The 13,449-nt window shown below is 38.6% G+C and overlaps 1 protein-coding gene across 1 annotated transcript in view; it reads left to right on the forward strand.

Moving 5' to 3' along the window:
* LOC103133957 (androgen receptor-like) overlaps positions 1-13,449 on the forward strand; it is a 39,608-nt gene that overhangs the window by 9,475 nt on the left and 16,684 nt on the right. Inside the window, exon 4 of the mRNA XM_007545969.2 lies at positions 12,622-12,900. Coding sequence (XP_007546031.1) covers positions 12,622-12,900 — 279 coding nt within the window. The remainder of the gene's footprint in view (positions 1-12,621; positions 12,901-13,449) is intronic.

The following is a 13,449-nucleotide window of genomic DNA, read 5'->3' on the forward strand; positions in this document are numbered from 1 at the left end:
GTATTTGTTTTCCAGTTGAATTGTGCTGAATAAATGTCACATCATAATTTGAAAATCATTTTGAATTATTCCTCATGGTCTCATGTTTTCTGTCACAAAAGCCTGACATCTTTACAGGAGAACTATTGTATGTCAGAAATCAGAGGCGGTCCGAGCCTGGTGCTCTTGGCAAACAACCCCACTGGCCCACATCCCAAAACTTAAACTTATGTTTTTCACATTGAGAGTAAAGTTTTTCTTGTTTGTTTTTTTTTTAACCAAAAGCTGACTGAAATATGATCTCATCTGGTATTATATGCACCTGTCCATGTAAGAGTCCATAGAATCAGTGTGTCCAAATGAAGTTGATTTCTGGTTTTCTCCTTGTTCATCTAATAGTTGCTTTTCGCTCTAAGACTAACCAATACTCACTGATTATTTTAACCCACAGTCTTAGCATCACGCTCAGGAGGAACACGGCAAATGTAACGGTCGGCCGGTGAGCGTGATGGGGGTTGTCACCATCAGTTTTCAAAACCGCCCAAAGCAGTCCCTCATAAAAGCGCACATGGGGTCAGTGTGACCCGGCTGGACCACGCACACTGTAAAACAGTTGTGGGGTCTAAATTACCCCATCTGTTAAGACCACAGGTCTTAAGAAATGTTTTTTGCTAGTATCATTTGAGAAATTTTTGGAACTGATTGGTTGGCTCCGAGTTTGTTTCAGGTTTGAGCTATCGCTGTACATTCATTGCTACACTGACCCTGCTCTTATTATACCTATTCTGACACCCTCACCCATTACCAAACACTCTAGCACACACGTTTCTGCTCTTAAACTCTCCTGATTTGTATTGATTGTGTTGGTGGCATAAAATTCCACCAACTACTTTATGTACAGCCGAAAACAAACATTTTTACACTCTATATAAAAATGCACAAACTTTTTTTTCCCCTCACCATCTGAATATTTCCTGTTTTATCTTGGTAAAGATCATCAAAATTATTCCAGTTTGCTTTTTTTTTTCTTTGTTTTTTTTTTTTTACATTCAGAATTCACATTTGGTAAAATTGCCTTTCAGACTGCAAGGCGTGAGTTGAGCATTTTGGACATCCCTCTCAAGACTCAAGTTTTGCCTTGCTCACACCAAGATCAGGACATGATGATGCGCTCTTAAGACATTGGCTTTGTTCTCCTTAAATGAGTTTGTAACTAATTTGCTGTGATGCGTAAAGTCATTGTTACTTTGGAAGACCCATTTGTGCTCAAGTTTTAACTTCTTGGCTGATGTCCTGACCAGTTGTTTCTGTATTTCCTTGTAATGTTCTTTTCTGTATTTATGAAATCCAGCAATCCCTGAAAAACATAACACATGGTGCTGCCACACTGTGCTTTACAGTTGGGATGGTGAACTCAACCTTGCAAGCGTCCCCCTTTTAAAGATGGAAATACGAGATGAAAAATAATGGTCATTTTACCCAAGCTCTTCAGTCTCAGTTTCATCATAACACAGGATCGGCACCAAAAGTTATGGCTTTTGTTCCCAAGACCATTTGCAAGATATAATCAGCTTTTTATGTTGCTTTTGGAGTGATGGCTTCCTCCTCTTTGAGTGACTTTTCATTCCATGTCAGACCAAGATTTGTGTCACTAGTTTTAGTGACACAATTACACTATCTTACCAGCTTTTTCCAGTATCTTCACAAGGTGTGTTGCTTTTGTTCTGGTGGCAATACACACACACTTTTTGCACCAAAATACATTCATCCCTGGGGAACAAAACATGCCTTCTTCCAACAGTTTGATGGCTGGGTTATTTGTTTGACAATCCACAATAATTTTCCTTAATTTTTCCATCATGCCACACAAGAAATAAATATGTTCCAATAAAATAAATCAACAGGTTAGCACAAATATTTTTAATTAACACGGTGAAGCTTACAGAGTCAGTAGATGATGGATCTGGGATATAAAAAAACTGTTTAAAGGCAAACAATTTATAGCGTATGCAAACATATGAAATTTAAAAAAAAAAGAAAAAAAAAGCATTTTTACATTTACTAAATAGAAATTAATTCTGATCATTTTAACTGACCAACAACAAATTAAGCTTAGGCTGATGAAAAGAATTATATATAAAAAAGATGATTTCTTGCTTTTTTTTTTTTGCTAGTTAGAGGTTTAAAGGGGGAAGGGCATTATGGAAATTAACTTTTTTGAGGTTGATATCATGTAGTTATGTTATTCCCTCATCAAAAACATACCTACAGTTTAACACTCTAGATATTTCATGCACAATGACAGAATGCATAATTCTTTCATGCATGTTTGAGAAATCTTTTAATCTTCCATGACAAATGTTTGGGGTGCCTGAACGCTTACTTTCATACAGTGTTGTCTATTTTAACAAAGCTCCACCTTGGAGCTGCAGTCTCCAAGCTGAGCCTCCACCTCACAGAGCACTGATCTCCTTGACTCCTCCCCTTGGCTCCTCCAGACTAGTGGCAGCAGCAATTAGCAAACACCTGAAAACTTGAGAGTCTTCTGAGTTTATCATACAAACTACTTCTCAGTCCAACGTTCTTAAGAACGGTTGAAAATGGCATAATGGAAAGACACTGATGACACTCAAACAGAGTAGGAGCTTCTTAAAGAGACAGAGGCCCAATTTCCAGCTGTCAAATTATGAAGTCAATTTTTTTTCCTGTTATGTTTGATATATACAACACTTTTATGACTACTGAAGATTACATAGTTATTTGATTATGGTTAAAAAAAAATTACTTTGTGTCTGGTAAATACATAACATCGTCCTGTTAAATAATCAAAAATGCAACAATAGAATAAATCTACCATATTCACAATAATAAAAATAACTTCTAATTGATTTAAATACAAATTTCTAAAAACAACAAAAATAAACAAAATCACAGCCATGCTGGGAACCATACAGCTTTAAAGGCTTGGTGAATATAAAGCATGCCCATTTCTCTATTTGTGAATACACACAGCTCACGCTAAAAATCTACAGAGCCTTCACCACCTTACCAACTGTGCACACATTATAAATATACATTTCTAAAAAGTGCTGTGAGGACTTTAGCAGAGGCTGCGCAGTAGTTTCTAAATGAACAAAGGCCACTACAAAAAAAGTGAAGTCCTAAAAGTGAAACTATTAGTGGTTTTCCAAGACCAAGTACTTTATTCTCTGCACTGCACATCACCACTGGTTCTCTTCAATTGGAGCATCATCACAATAGGGGATGTTACTGATAATCAAGCCCCTGGCTGAGCTGCCATGCAATTTAGACCTCTTCCATTCACTTCTCCTTACTGTGACCCAGACCTGTTCGTCAAATTAGGCTGCAGAGATTGACATGTAGTGGACTAATTTTGGTCTTGTGTTCAATTTTCACTCTCTCCCATTTTCTCATTCTGCTAACGGGGAAAATTGTGCTGAAGGCACAAAGCTGACACGAGACATGTGAATTAAAGCTGCAGACATATTGGTAATTTCGCCACCAGTCACTGACAAACCCCGCGGAGGGAAAATGTGATCTAATGCTGTGATTGTAGTAAAAAGGCGGCCCTTTTCCAGTTGTGGCTTAAAAGATCCTTTCACTTATGTTCTCATCATGGACGAATAATTGACTCCTAGCATTTTACGGGGAAATATATGGATCTGACATGTGGAAGTGGCAGAAATTAGGCATAATTTTTTGGGGGCTTTAAATGCTTTGTAGGAAAATGAGTTCTGATTTAATAACTTGGAAGGTTATTAACTTAAAATAAAATCCCAGATCTATTATATGGCTTCACTCAGTAAATTCAGCTCTGATTTTAAAATGCGATCATATCAGTGAAGGCTCTGTGCGGTTTTAAATCTCTGGGTATGTGCAGTAAGAATCTCTGAATAATTTAACATGATGGCCATCAGTTTTAGACTGAAGCAGTATTTTTTACCAGAGTCATACTGAAGCTTTGGGGAATTATTTCCAAAAAACTTTTGCTTGGAGAATTTTTATTACACCAACACACTAAAGCAAACCAGCGTGGTGACAATTTAAAAATCAGCTGAAGTACAGAGTATTTATACTTTTCAACATTTTCACGCCTAGAACGTCAAACTGTGAAAAGCGTTAACATGGATTGGTTCTCCACCCCATTCACTTCTGAGTAAAATCCAGTGGAACCAATTGTTTACTAAATAGAAGTCCTCTATTTAGTAAACAGATCAATTTGTGTGTAACGGGTCCCTAATAAATACAGCTATTCTGCGAAGCCCTCAAAGGTTTGGCCTTTATAGAGAAGTGGCAAAAAGGAAAAGTCACTGTTGAAGGAAAACCATACAAGTCTAATTTCTTGTTTTTCACAAGCAATGGTGGAGGTTCACCTTCCAGGAGGACAGGGGAAGGGTTGGAAGGGTTCCGATCAAGGGATTTTCATTTGTTAGGATGATCCATGCAGTCAAAGTTCTGACCTAAATCCAATTGGCAATATGGCAAGATTGTAAAGGTGGCCTGTTATGCTTCCTTCAACAAGTTAGGATAGGTCCATGGGCTATGCAGAATATGTTCATTACATTTTTTTTTGTTTGTTTTTGCATAAACTCATTTTCAGATAATGAGATCTCAGTCTGCTCACTTCTGCCTATTTTGAGTTCCTTTCAGGATGAGCTGTTGTAGGGCCTCTTGTCACTTTTAGTCCAGTTAAGCTGCTGCTGGCCACGCCCCCAACCAAACGTTTGAAAATGGCTGCAAACAGATCTGCAATGATACCACAATCATTCGGTTTGGTACAGAAGATGTACAGAATCCAAGGTATATCTTTGGCTTCTGTGGTTTCTGAATGGCAAGTCAACAACAAAACACTTTTCCAGCAGCCATTGTACAGCACATACAGCGGTAAAACCAGCTGACCAAATAGCAGCTCAGCTAAGGTTACTAGGTAACAACACAGTGTGACTTAACAATTGGGAGGTTTTTGAAACAGCTACTTTTCCAAACGCCAAAAAACCTTAACTTTTTGCCAATACACATTTGTTTTTATTTTTTTAATTTTTTTTAAGCACTTTGACTGTTTTTAGAAGCAGTTGAGACCCAAACGGAAGAAGAAAATTGTGTAAAATGTGAATTCAGCATAATAGGCCCCCTATTAAAACTGATGTTTACAGATGCTATCCATCTGGTCTGTCTGGGTGGGCGTTATTTCAAAAGAAAGAATCGTGCTGGTAGAGATCCCAAAATATTTCCACAGTTGTTCTACAAAGTATTAACTTAGTTGAACAAAAACACATTTTCATTATCATTATGGTTTAGTGTCATTTTTTGCTTCAGCTTTACAATTATGTACAACCTTATCTTGGTTTATAAAATAGTTGTTTTGTTTTTGTTTTGTGTTTTAAAAAATACATAGATGTTTGTTGTTGGAATGGGACAAAGTATAAAGAAGGCTCAAGAAGCACTATCCTGGAAAACAAAATCTCTTAAGATCTCCACTTCAAACTTTAAAACTCTCACTGGCTGCTGATTCACGTCACATTTTCAAGTTATCTGGTAACATAAGGTGACTTTTGCCTCAAAGTTTTCTGTGCAGTGGTTGACAAACTCCAGTCAGGCTGCTGTAAATGTTTTTCATTGTTCAAAACAAACAAGAAAGTGTGATGTTAAATAATTAAATAGTTAGAAATGTGTGCATTGCAGTTACTGTACAGTATTTACTTGCCGTTTTTGGTTTTACTCCAAAATCATCTTAGATCTTCTCCAGAAATAGTCACATGACGGGTGGAGGGTGTTTTTATTTTTCAGTGCGTCTGTTTGTGTTTGTTAATTTACAGACATCCCAGTCTGGTTTAACTCGGTGGGCCTTACATTTATTGGCTCTTAACATGCCTTAGTGCGTGATCACTTGGAGTGTGGGTTACCTTTTATAGGTCTGGTTTTAGCATTATAGTCTTTTTGATCCCGTCTCAGGATGGGACTTTGAAGTGACTGTAGAATTGTTAATGTTGGGGGGGGGCAGTGTGTCAGCATCAATATTTGTTTTTATTTTATTTTATTTTTATTTTTTTAAATCTGTTTTAATTTGTTGGTGTTAGTTTGAGCACGAGTGCAATTAGAGGGTCTGCTTCCTTGCTCCTGTTCCCAGAGCTCCGTGCTTTCTTTTAGAGCGCACACTGCTTTCCAAGAGAAAATGCAACGTAGCAATAGCCCTCCGCTTCGTTCTCAAAGCCCTCTTGTAACTGTCCCATTTATTTATTTGTTTCCATTATGCCGTTTAATCATTGAGGATAACGCATATGCGACACCCATTGTTAAAAGAATGCCACATGGAGACATCTGCAGTCAATATAAAAGCAACATGTCAAAGCAATTTACTGTCATCATGGACGGTGTCTTACATTTGAGAAATAACCAAAAGCCATCCAGCTAAAGGAAGATAAATCAGGAGCAATATTAAAAGACCCTCCCGTTGGAAATGTACAGCAGATGTTGGAGCTGGCAACAAGTTGTTCGACCATCAATGATGCAGGAGGAAAAACTCTGAACTTGACAAGAAGAATCACTTTGTGGCAGTATAAAACTTGGATTGTGGGAGTTTTTTTTTTCTTCTTTTAAGTGCAACTGTTACTCTCCTATGTGGCTCTTTGACTGAATGAAGTGAGTGGGGTTACAGTCTGCTAGATAAACATGACAGATGTTAATCTGAAGAAGAAGAAGAAGAAGAAGAAGAAGAAGAAGAAGAAGAAGAAGAAGAAGAAGAAGAAGAAGAAGAAGAAGAAGAAGAAGAAAACGGAGGCCTTCTGAAAGGAGAAAGGGGGTAAGATGGATCAAACGTCTGCAAGCAGGTCTGGAAAGTTTTTGCTTTGCATTCCTTCAAACTCAAGATAATGTTGCGAAATAAAAATGATGAGGTGGAAAATTATTTATCCTACAAAAGCAAAGCACGTTAATGCATCATTTTGATGACGTCAGCAAAAGGGAGGGCTTCTTTTTTTTTTTTTTTCTTAAAATGTAGCGAAGGTGAAGTGAAAGTAAGACATCAGGTAAAATCTACAGTATGCTCACCTGTTGGTACAAATGTGTGCAAAGAATTAGCAGAATCCGGCTTTTGAGTGGATCTTTAACCAGAGATGGTTCAACAGACCCAAAATTAACTTTCTCCTCTTCCTATCTTAATCCCGAGATCTAGCTCCTAAGAAAAACCTGTGGGTTGAACTAAAGGGAAAAGAATGTCAGACAGGACTCTGGATGATCTAAAGCTGGGGTGTCCAAAGTGTAGTCTGGATGCCATTTGAGGCCCTTGGAAGGAGTTTTTTTTTGCAGCCTGCAACTACAAATCATAAATCGGTATGAGTTTTGCCTGCACAAGAGACAGGTAGAAACTTGAAAAAAATTCTGTCAAAGTTCAATAAATCCAAGGCTTTCAAATAGATGCATAAAAGTCTTCTTAAAACCTGGCCGAAGAAAGAAAACCATTTTAAAAAATAAAGAGCGACCTACGCCCTTTCATGTTGCTGACAACACAGTAAAACATGTGAAATTGAAAAGTTTTTGCATATTTAGTGAAATCAAAAATGCACATTTTTTTGTGCGCTGTGCGTCCTTTTCCCTTGACGATTTTGGCTTGTGTGGCAAAGAGTTTGGACTGAAGAGATTGTGCAAAGGTGAAAGGTCAAAGATCTGTCTCTCTGTCTGCTTCTTATGAACTGTAGGAGGCTGGGATGTTAGAGCAGTTTAAAAACAACAATTTCTTCACACGAGTTATCAGATTTTTGTGTGAAATTACCCAACTGCAGTAACATGGAATTTATTTTAAAATAATTTACACAACTTTACCAACATCTGTTTTCACTGAGTCTGAAGAGCATAATTAAACTGCATTTTCTGTCCGTTTTTAGAAGCTATGAATAAGATTATTTCTGTAATTAATTATTATTATTTTTGCATTTCATACAGCATGTCAAACTGATTTATAAAGTACATAATTTGTATAGTCACAAAAAGTACAAAAATAAATAAATCTCAACCCGCAGTTAATAAAACAAATAGGACAAGTAGCTAAGATTATTAAATTAGAATTTTTAAAAGTGATCTCATAGTCATGCGATGGCAGCAGTAAATCGTAATTACCTTTTTGCACCATTACACAGATCGGTAGACAATTTGGGGGTTAAATGGCTTGCCCAGGGCCATGTCGACATGCAGCAGGAGCAATCTAGAATCAAATCCACATTTTTTGGATTATAAGACAACTACTCCACACGCTCAGCAAGAGTCATCCCAATTAGAGAGGATCATGCTGCATTTAGCAACAACTATTTCCAAATGACCAAATCATTGATCTGGATCAGTGGTCTCAAACTGCTGTACCCCAGGGCCAGAGTCCTGCAACTTTTATATGTGTCCCTTGCCCTACATGGTTGAGTGAAATGGCAAATCTGCCTCGCTAGCATGCAGTCCAGCTCTACAGAGCTCTGCTAATGAGCTGATATTGGAGCCAGTTGTGCTGAAGCAGAGAACGTTTGAAAGTTTCAGGACACCGGCACTTGAGGACTGTAGTTTGAGACCACCAATCTGGATGGAGCAAACAAAACAACTAGGACAATTGTGTAAGCTGAATGTGGGTGACTGATCAGCACATTATTAATAGTTCAATAAGTTGAGTCAATTACTGTCTTGGGGGGATGTAATGTGGTCTGAATCAAATAAATCTCGGCCACCGTTGGGAAAGTTTGGGGGGAATGAAACGCATTAAACTCAACAGAAGTGCCTAACAGCGAACATATTAGCATTTTCACACGTAGAATCTGGCAAGAACTAATTTTACTGGCAGCGACTGGCTGTTTGGCCTTGAGAAAATCGCTGTTGGTAAGGGTAATTAAAACGGTATCCATTAGCTACGGAGCATAGCGGTTGGAATTTGGAGCTATTGAAAAGTGTCATGTGGCGTTATGAAACTTTTTTTCCAGTTCCAGAGCGATGGGCACATCAAAATATGAAGACAGGCGTTTCAAGCGATTCCCATATTGTGTCAAGGGTTAGGACAGTTAACAGGTCGAGGTTTAAGGAAATTATGAGCTTAAAGAACTTGGGGAAAAAAAGGTTGCCCATCATTGATGGCATGGGTTTTTTCCCAGGGTGGCATTACCAGTTTTCATGGGGGTTAAACTGAGAGAGAATGGTTCTGCAAACACAAGGCATCTTTCTTACACAAGTGAAATTTAAGTGAAATATTTTTCTTCTAAGTAAAAAACTCACTCGCTTACAGCAAAGTACGAAGGCGGGGCTATTTTGTTGCCGATTCTTTTGTCTACCAAAATATTGCAAGATAAATGTTTTTAAAAGTGGCGGGTGAGTCGGGGACATGCTTTAGTTTTTGTCTCCGAGTGTTGTTAGCCACACAGAAGAACCGCCGCTGGTCATTCTGTAATTCAAGAGCTTCTTTCTTTCTGACTTCAGGATAACAGTCATAAGCATGTCAGGCATTAAATGCTCACCTCTATATCCCGGGTTCCAAATAAAAGTATACATTTGCTTCACCAGAGGACGTCGTATGCCTTCAGCAGCTGGACAGCACTTTATGAGGCAGGGTTCATTTGTAGAAGAAATATTGAGGTTGCTTTAACGTCTCAAGATATCGCGCCCCGAGATCTTGTGCAGTAAAAGGGGGATCTGAGTATTTCTTCTGACCTCTCCTGCTCCTCATTTTCTCTACCAGACTTTCAGGCTCACCACTGTACGCAGGAAACCAATTTTCATTGCCAAAATAATACGATAATGATGTCTGGAACTTGGACACCAAAGCGAGAGTTAAGGTCACACAGAGGCATTTCAGTAGATGGACGTGGCACTTAACTTACGATGGTTTTTTTGTGTGTTTTTTCTTTTTTTCTCTTGTGCAGTCAATCATTCTAAAAAAAAAAAAGATACTGATATGATAAAGATGTTGATTATAATCATGATGAGACTGGTAAAGGCACAGAAAATTTGCAGCCCAGTAGGAGAAAATTGGAGATAAATCTTACATGTGGTATTTGATTTTGCAGCAAATTGAGCTTGTAATGGATCACTCTGCAGTTCCCTCACTGGACATTTAAGCTGTCCACGGTGAATCTGACTCCAGAGCGAGGTTTTCTTTTCCGTTTAAAGACCACCTTGTAAGTCTGTCAGCCGATAACATCTGGTATCTGTAATTTAACTTTTGCACTAAATTTGCATTAAAGGAAAAAAAAAAAAAGAAAAGACAGCTCTTTGCTTTAACCAGTCCCTCCTGTATCCCTGTGTGTGTGTGTGTTTACATTGGCTTCATCTCAACTATGGAGCGCTGAAGGTTAGTTCAACCCAACCGATTCATGCTGCGCTCTGCAAAGATCATAAACGCGTCTGTCAAAACTGAGGAAAGGAAAGCCGGGAGATTTTAATTAACTGTTTGCACCTGAAATGTTTGTCACTGGATCAGAGATAAGAAACGGAAATCCTAAATAATCTGCAATTTTCCTTCAGAAAGATGTAAGTCGTGCCTAAACCTCACAGTTCAATATTTATCAAAGTTGAACAACAGAGTCAGGCTACAGTTTTATAATGAGACATTTCTCACATTGCCTGCCAGAAGAATTGCATGACAATTAAACGTTATTTTTTACCCTCATTCACTGCATTTGCTTTTTAACAAAGAAGCAATTTGCCGCTTCTTATGTAATATGTCTATTATTATCTTTGTTCTTAATAGTTCAACAGATTTATTGTCTTTGAATTAGATCAGTGTGTTACGATCTTTTTTCTCTGTGCTAGTTGGACTCCAAAATAGCAAAACAACAGAAGCACTTGTTCTTTATTTTCCTCTGGGACTTGGTGACAATTTGTATTTTCCTGTAATTCTTGTTTATTCAGGGGGAAAAAAAAGGAAAAAAATGAGAGAAAGACATAAAAGCAAGACAGATGCCGAATATGTCCGCAGTTGTAACTTTTGGAAACAAAACTGTCACAGAGTGCATGAAGTGAGTGATTGTAAGTTGTGAAAACTTTGCTGTAAAATAGCGCTGGCAGATGCTTAGCGTCGTATTCTGCTCCGTCCGCATTGCTCATATCACGCGGCTGTCTGCTTTATCCAAATAAAAATCGCTCTCCAATTTGGTTCTTAAGTACTGGACGCCATTTGGAGCAGCTGCTGCCGGATGTTCTAAATCCTTTTTGGAGGAGAATTTGATTCTTCATCATCACTCGATGTAGAAAACCGGGAGATTTATTTTACACAAGCAAGAGTCGCATTGTTTTCCCAAGCCCTGGATACATTTAGTCCAAGGAACAAAGAAACAAAAATGTGAACCTGAAGTGCTCTAAGTTGTGTTGATAAAGCAGGCTGTTTACAAGTATAATTTATCCCTCTCTTTGTTAGTGCGGATCGACATGATGATGCTGCCTCTTCCAACAGATGAGGCTCAGCTGTTCAGGGAGGTTTCTATCCAATGAGATATGATTCATTACTTGAAAACATATTACTGGGCCTGGACTGCGGATTGTTCAAGAAAATTGATTGTTCTTTTTAAAAAAAAATAAAAAATAAACCCCACTTATTGGGAACATAGTTTGTCACGATTAAAAGAACATAGGACCAAAACCCAGATGTGCAGGAGGCAGGATACGGATGCAAACTGTGATTTAATATCAAAACCGCAGCGAAACATCTCAAAACGAACCCAAACCCAAACGAAGGCCAAGCAAACAAGCTAGCGGAACAAATAACCCGATGCTGGTACAGAAGCAGCAAGTGTGGCAGGTAAAAATGCTGGTTGCGTGATTTGCAAATAGAGTTAAACTGTACACAAAGCAACTCAAGCTGCCAGATTGAATAAAGATTGTCAACAAATGTTCTTGTCTTGCCTTGAAATTTCCGTTTGATTTCTGTCAAGCAGATTATACACTTTGACATTTATTTGCTAGAAGAGAGAAAGAAGTGTTCTCTGAAATTTCTACCAATGAATTGCTCTGTGGACCGTAATGGCAAACTTGGTGAAGAAACACTCAACCTTGTTTTGCCACAGGTTAACTTCCTGAAGTTGTGCCAAATGATTCTTGCCCTTGCAACTCCTCCAGAGTTAACGGACCACTTTGCTGCTTTTGTGATTTTAACTCCTTGATTTGATTAATGCTGTGAATGATGCCTTTTCAAATGAACAGTGAAAACTGTTGTTGTATGACAGTCTTGGCGTTTCTGCAGCACATGGTATGTCACAGTAATACATCTTGTATGATAACATCAGCTATTGGCGAGCGCTGCTACTTCTCATTTGGTTTTACCAAACAAACTCAACAATCCACTGAGACTTTCGCCGAACAACTAGGTTTATATTGAAAATAAATTGCAAATCTTCACAAGCCAAAACCAATGTCCCATCCTGACCATAGTTTGTAAATTGAGCTAATTATGAAGCAGTCGAGTTAAGATTTCTCTTAATTTCTTCTCATGCTCAGACTAGAGCTAATACAGTTATAATTCAGACTAGAAGCCTTATATGAAAACAGGTGGTGAAGGAAGAGCAATAGACATCTAGAGGCATAAAATATAACATGACATTAAAAAACATGAAAGAAAAAAAACAAAGCATGAGAAACTATTGACTATTCTTTTTATACTTGTAGCACGCAAACTGAAGAAGATTGGACAACAGAAGAACCCAGAAGAAGAACATCCTGGACAGGAAGCGCCAGAAGTACCCCACAACATGTCTCCTAAGTCAGGTCCGAGCTTGAACTCCCAGATGGTCTTCCTGAACATCCTTGAGTCCATCGAGCCTGAGGTGGTGAATGCTGGACACGACTGTGGCCAACCAGACTCAGCTGCTGGCCTGCTCACCAGCCTAAATGAGCTGGGAGAGAGACAACTGGTCAAAGTGGTCAAATGGGCTAAAGGCCTGCCAGGTAGGACACCAGAACAAACACACAGATGTCACAAATTGATTAGAGTCCTTGAAACAGGACTAAGCGTGCATTCACACCAGCCCCATTTAGCTCAGTTTAATCAAACTCTGGTCTACAAAGTCCGGTTCGTTTGGGGAGGTATGAATGCACAAATTGTAATGCGGACCAAAAAGAAAAAAAGCGAACTCTGGTCCACCTAACAACCTGGGTCTCATTTGGTTGAAGTGAGCTCTGTGAATGCAAGTGGACCGGAAACCTCTCCAAAAGCAGGAAGCAGACTATAGCTCACGGTATGTGCAAATCTAGCACTACAGGGAAAAATGGGTTGTGTTTTTTTTTTTGTTTTGTTTTGTTTTTTTACCAGGGACAAAAGAGAAACCCTACAACTGCTCGAATCTGACACTACTCCATTTATGTTTGCATTATACGGAGGAGGAAGTTGCGCTCGTCTTCGGAGGTTTTCATGTCGTTTCCTTTTGTAGTTCTTGGCACAGCGCCACCACAGGCGAGGAGGTGAACATGTTTTTTAATTTGTTCAGACAGAGACTG

Source organism: Poecilia formosa, unplaced genomic scaffold, assembly GCF_000485575.1.
Source record: "Poecilia formosa unplaced genomic scaffold, Poecilia_formosa-5.1.2 Scaffold14, whole genome shotgun sequence".
NCBI classification, from domain to species: Eukaryota; Metazoa; Chordata; class Actinopteri; order Cyprinodontiformes; family Poeciliidae; genus Poecilia; species Poecilia formosa.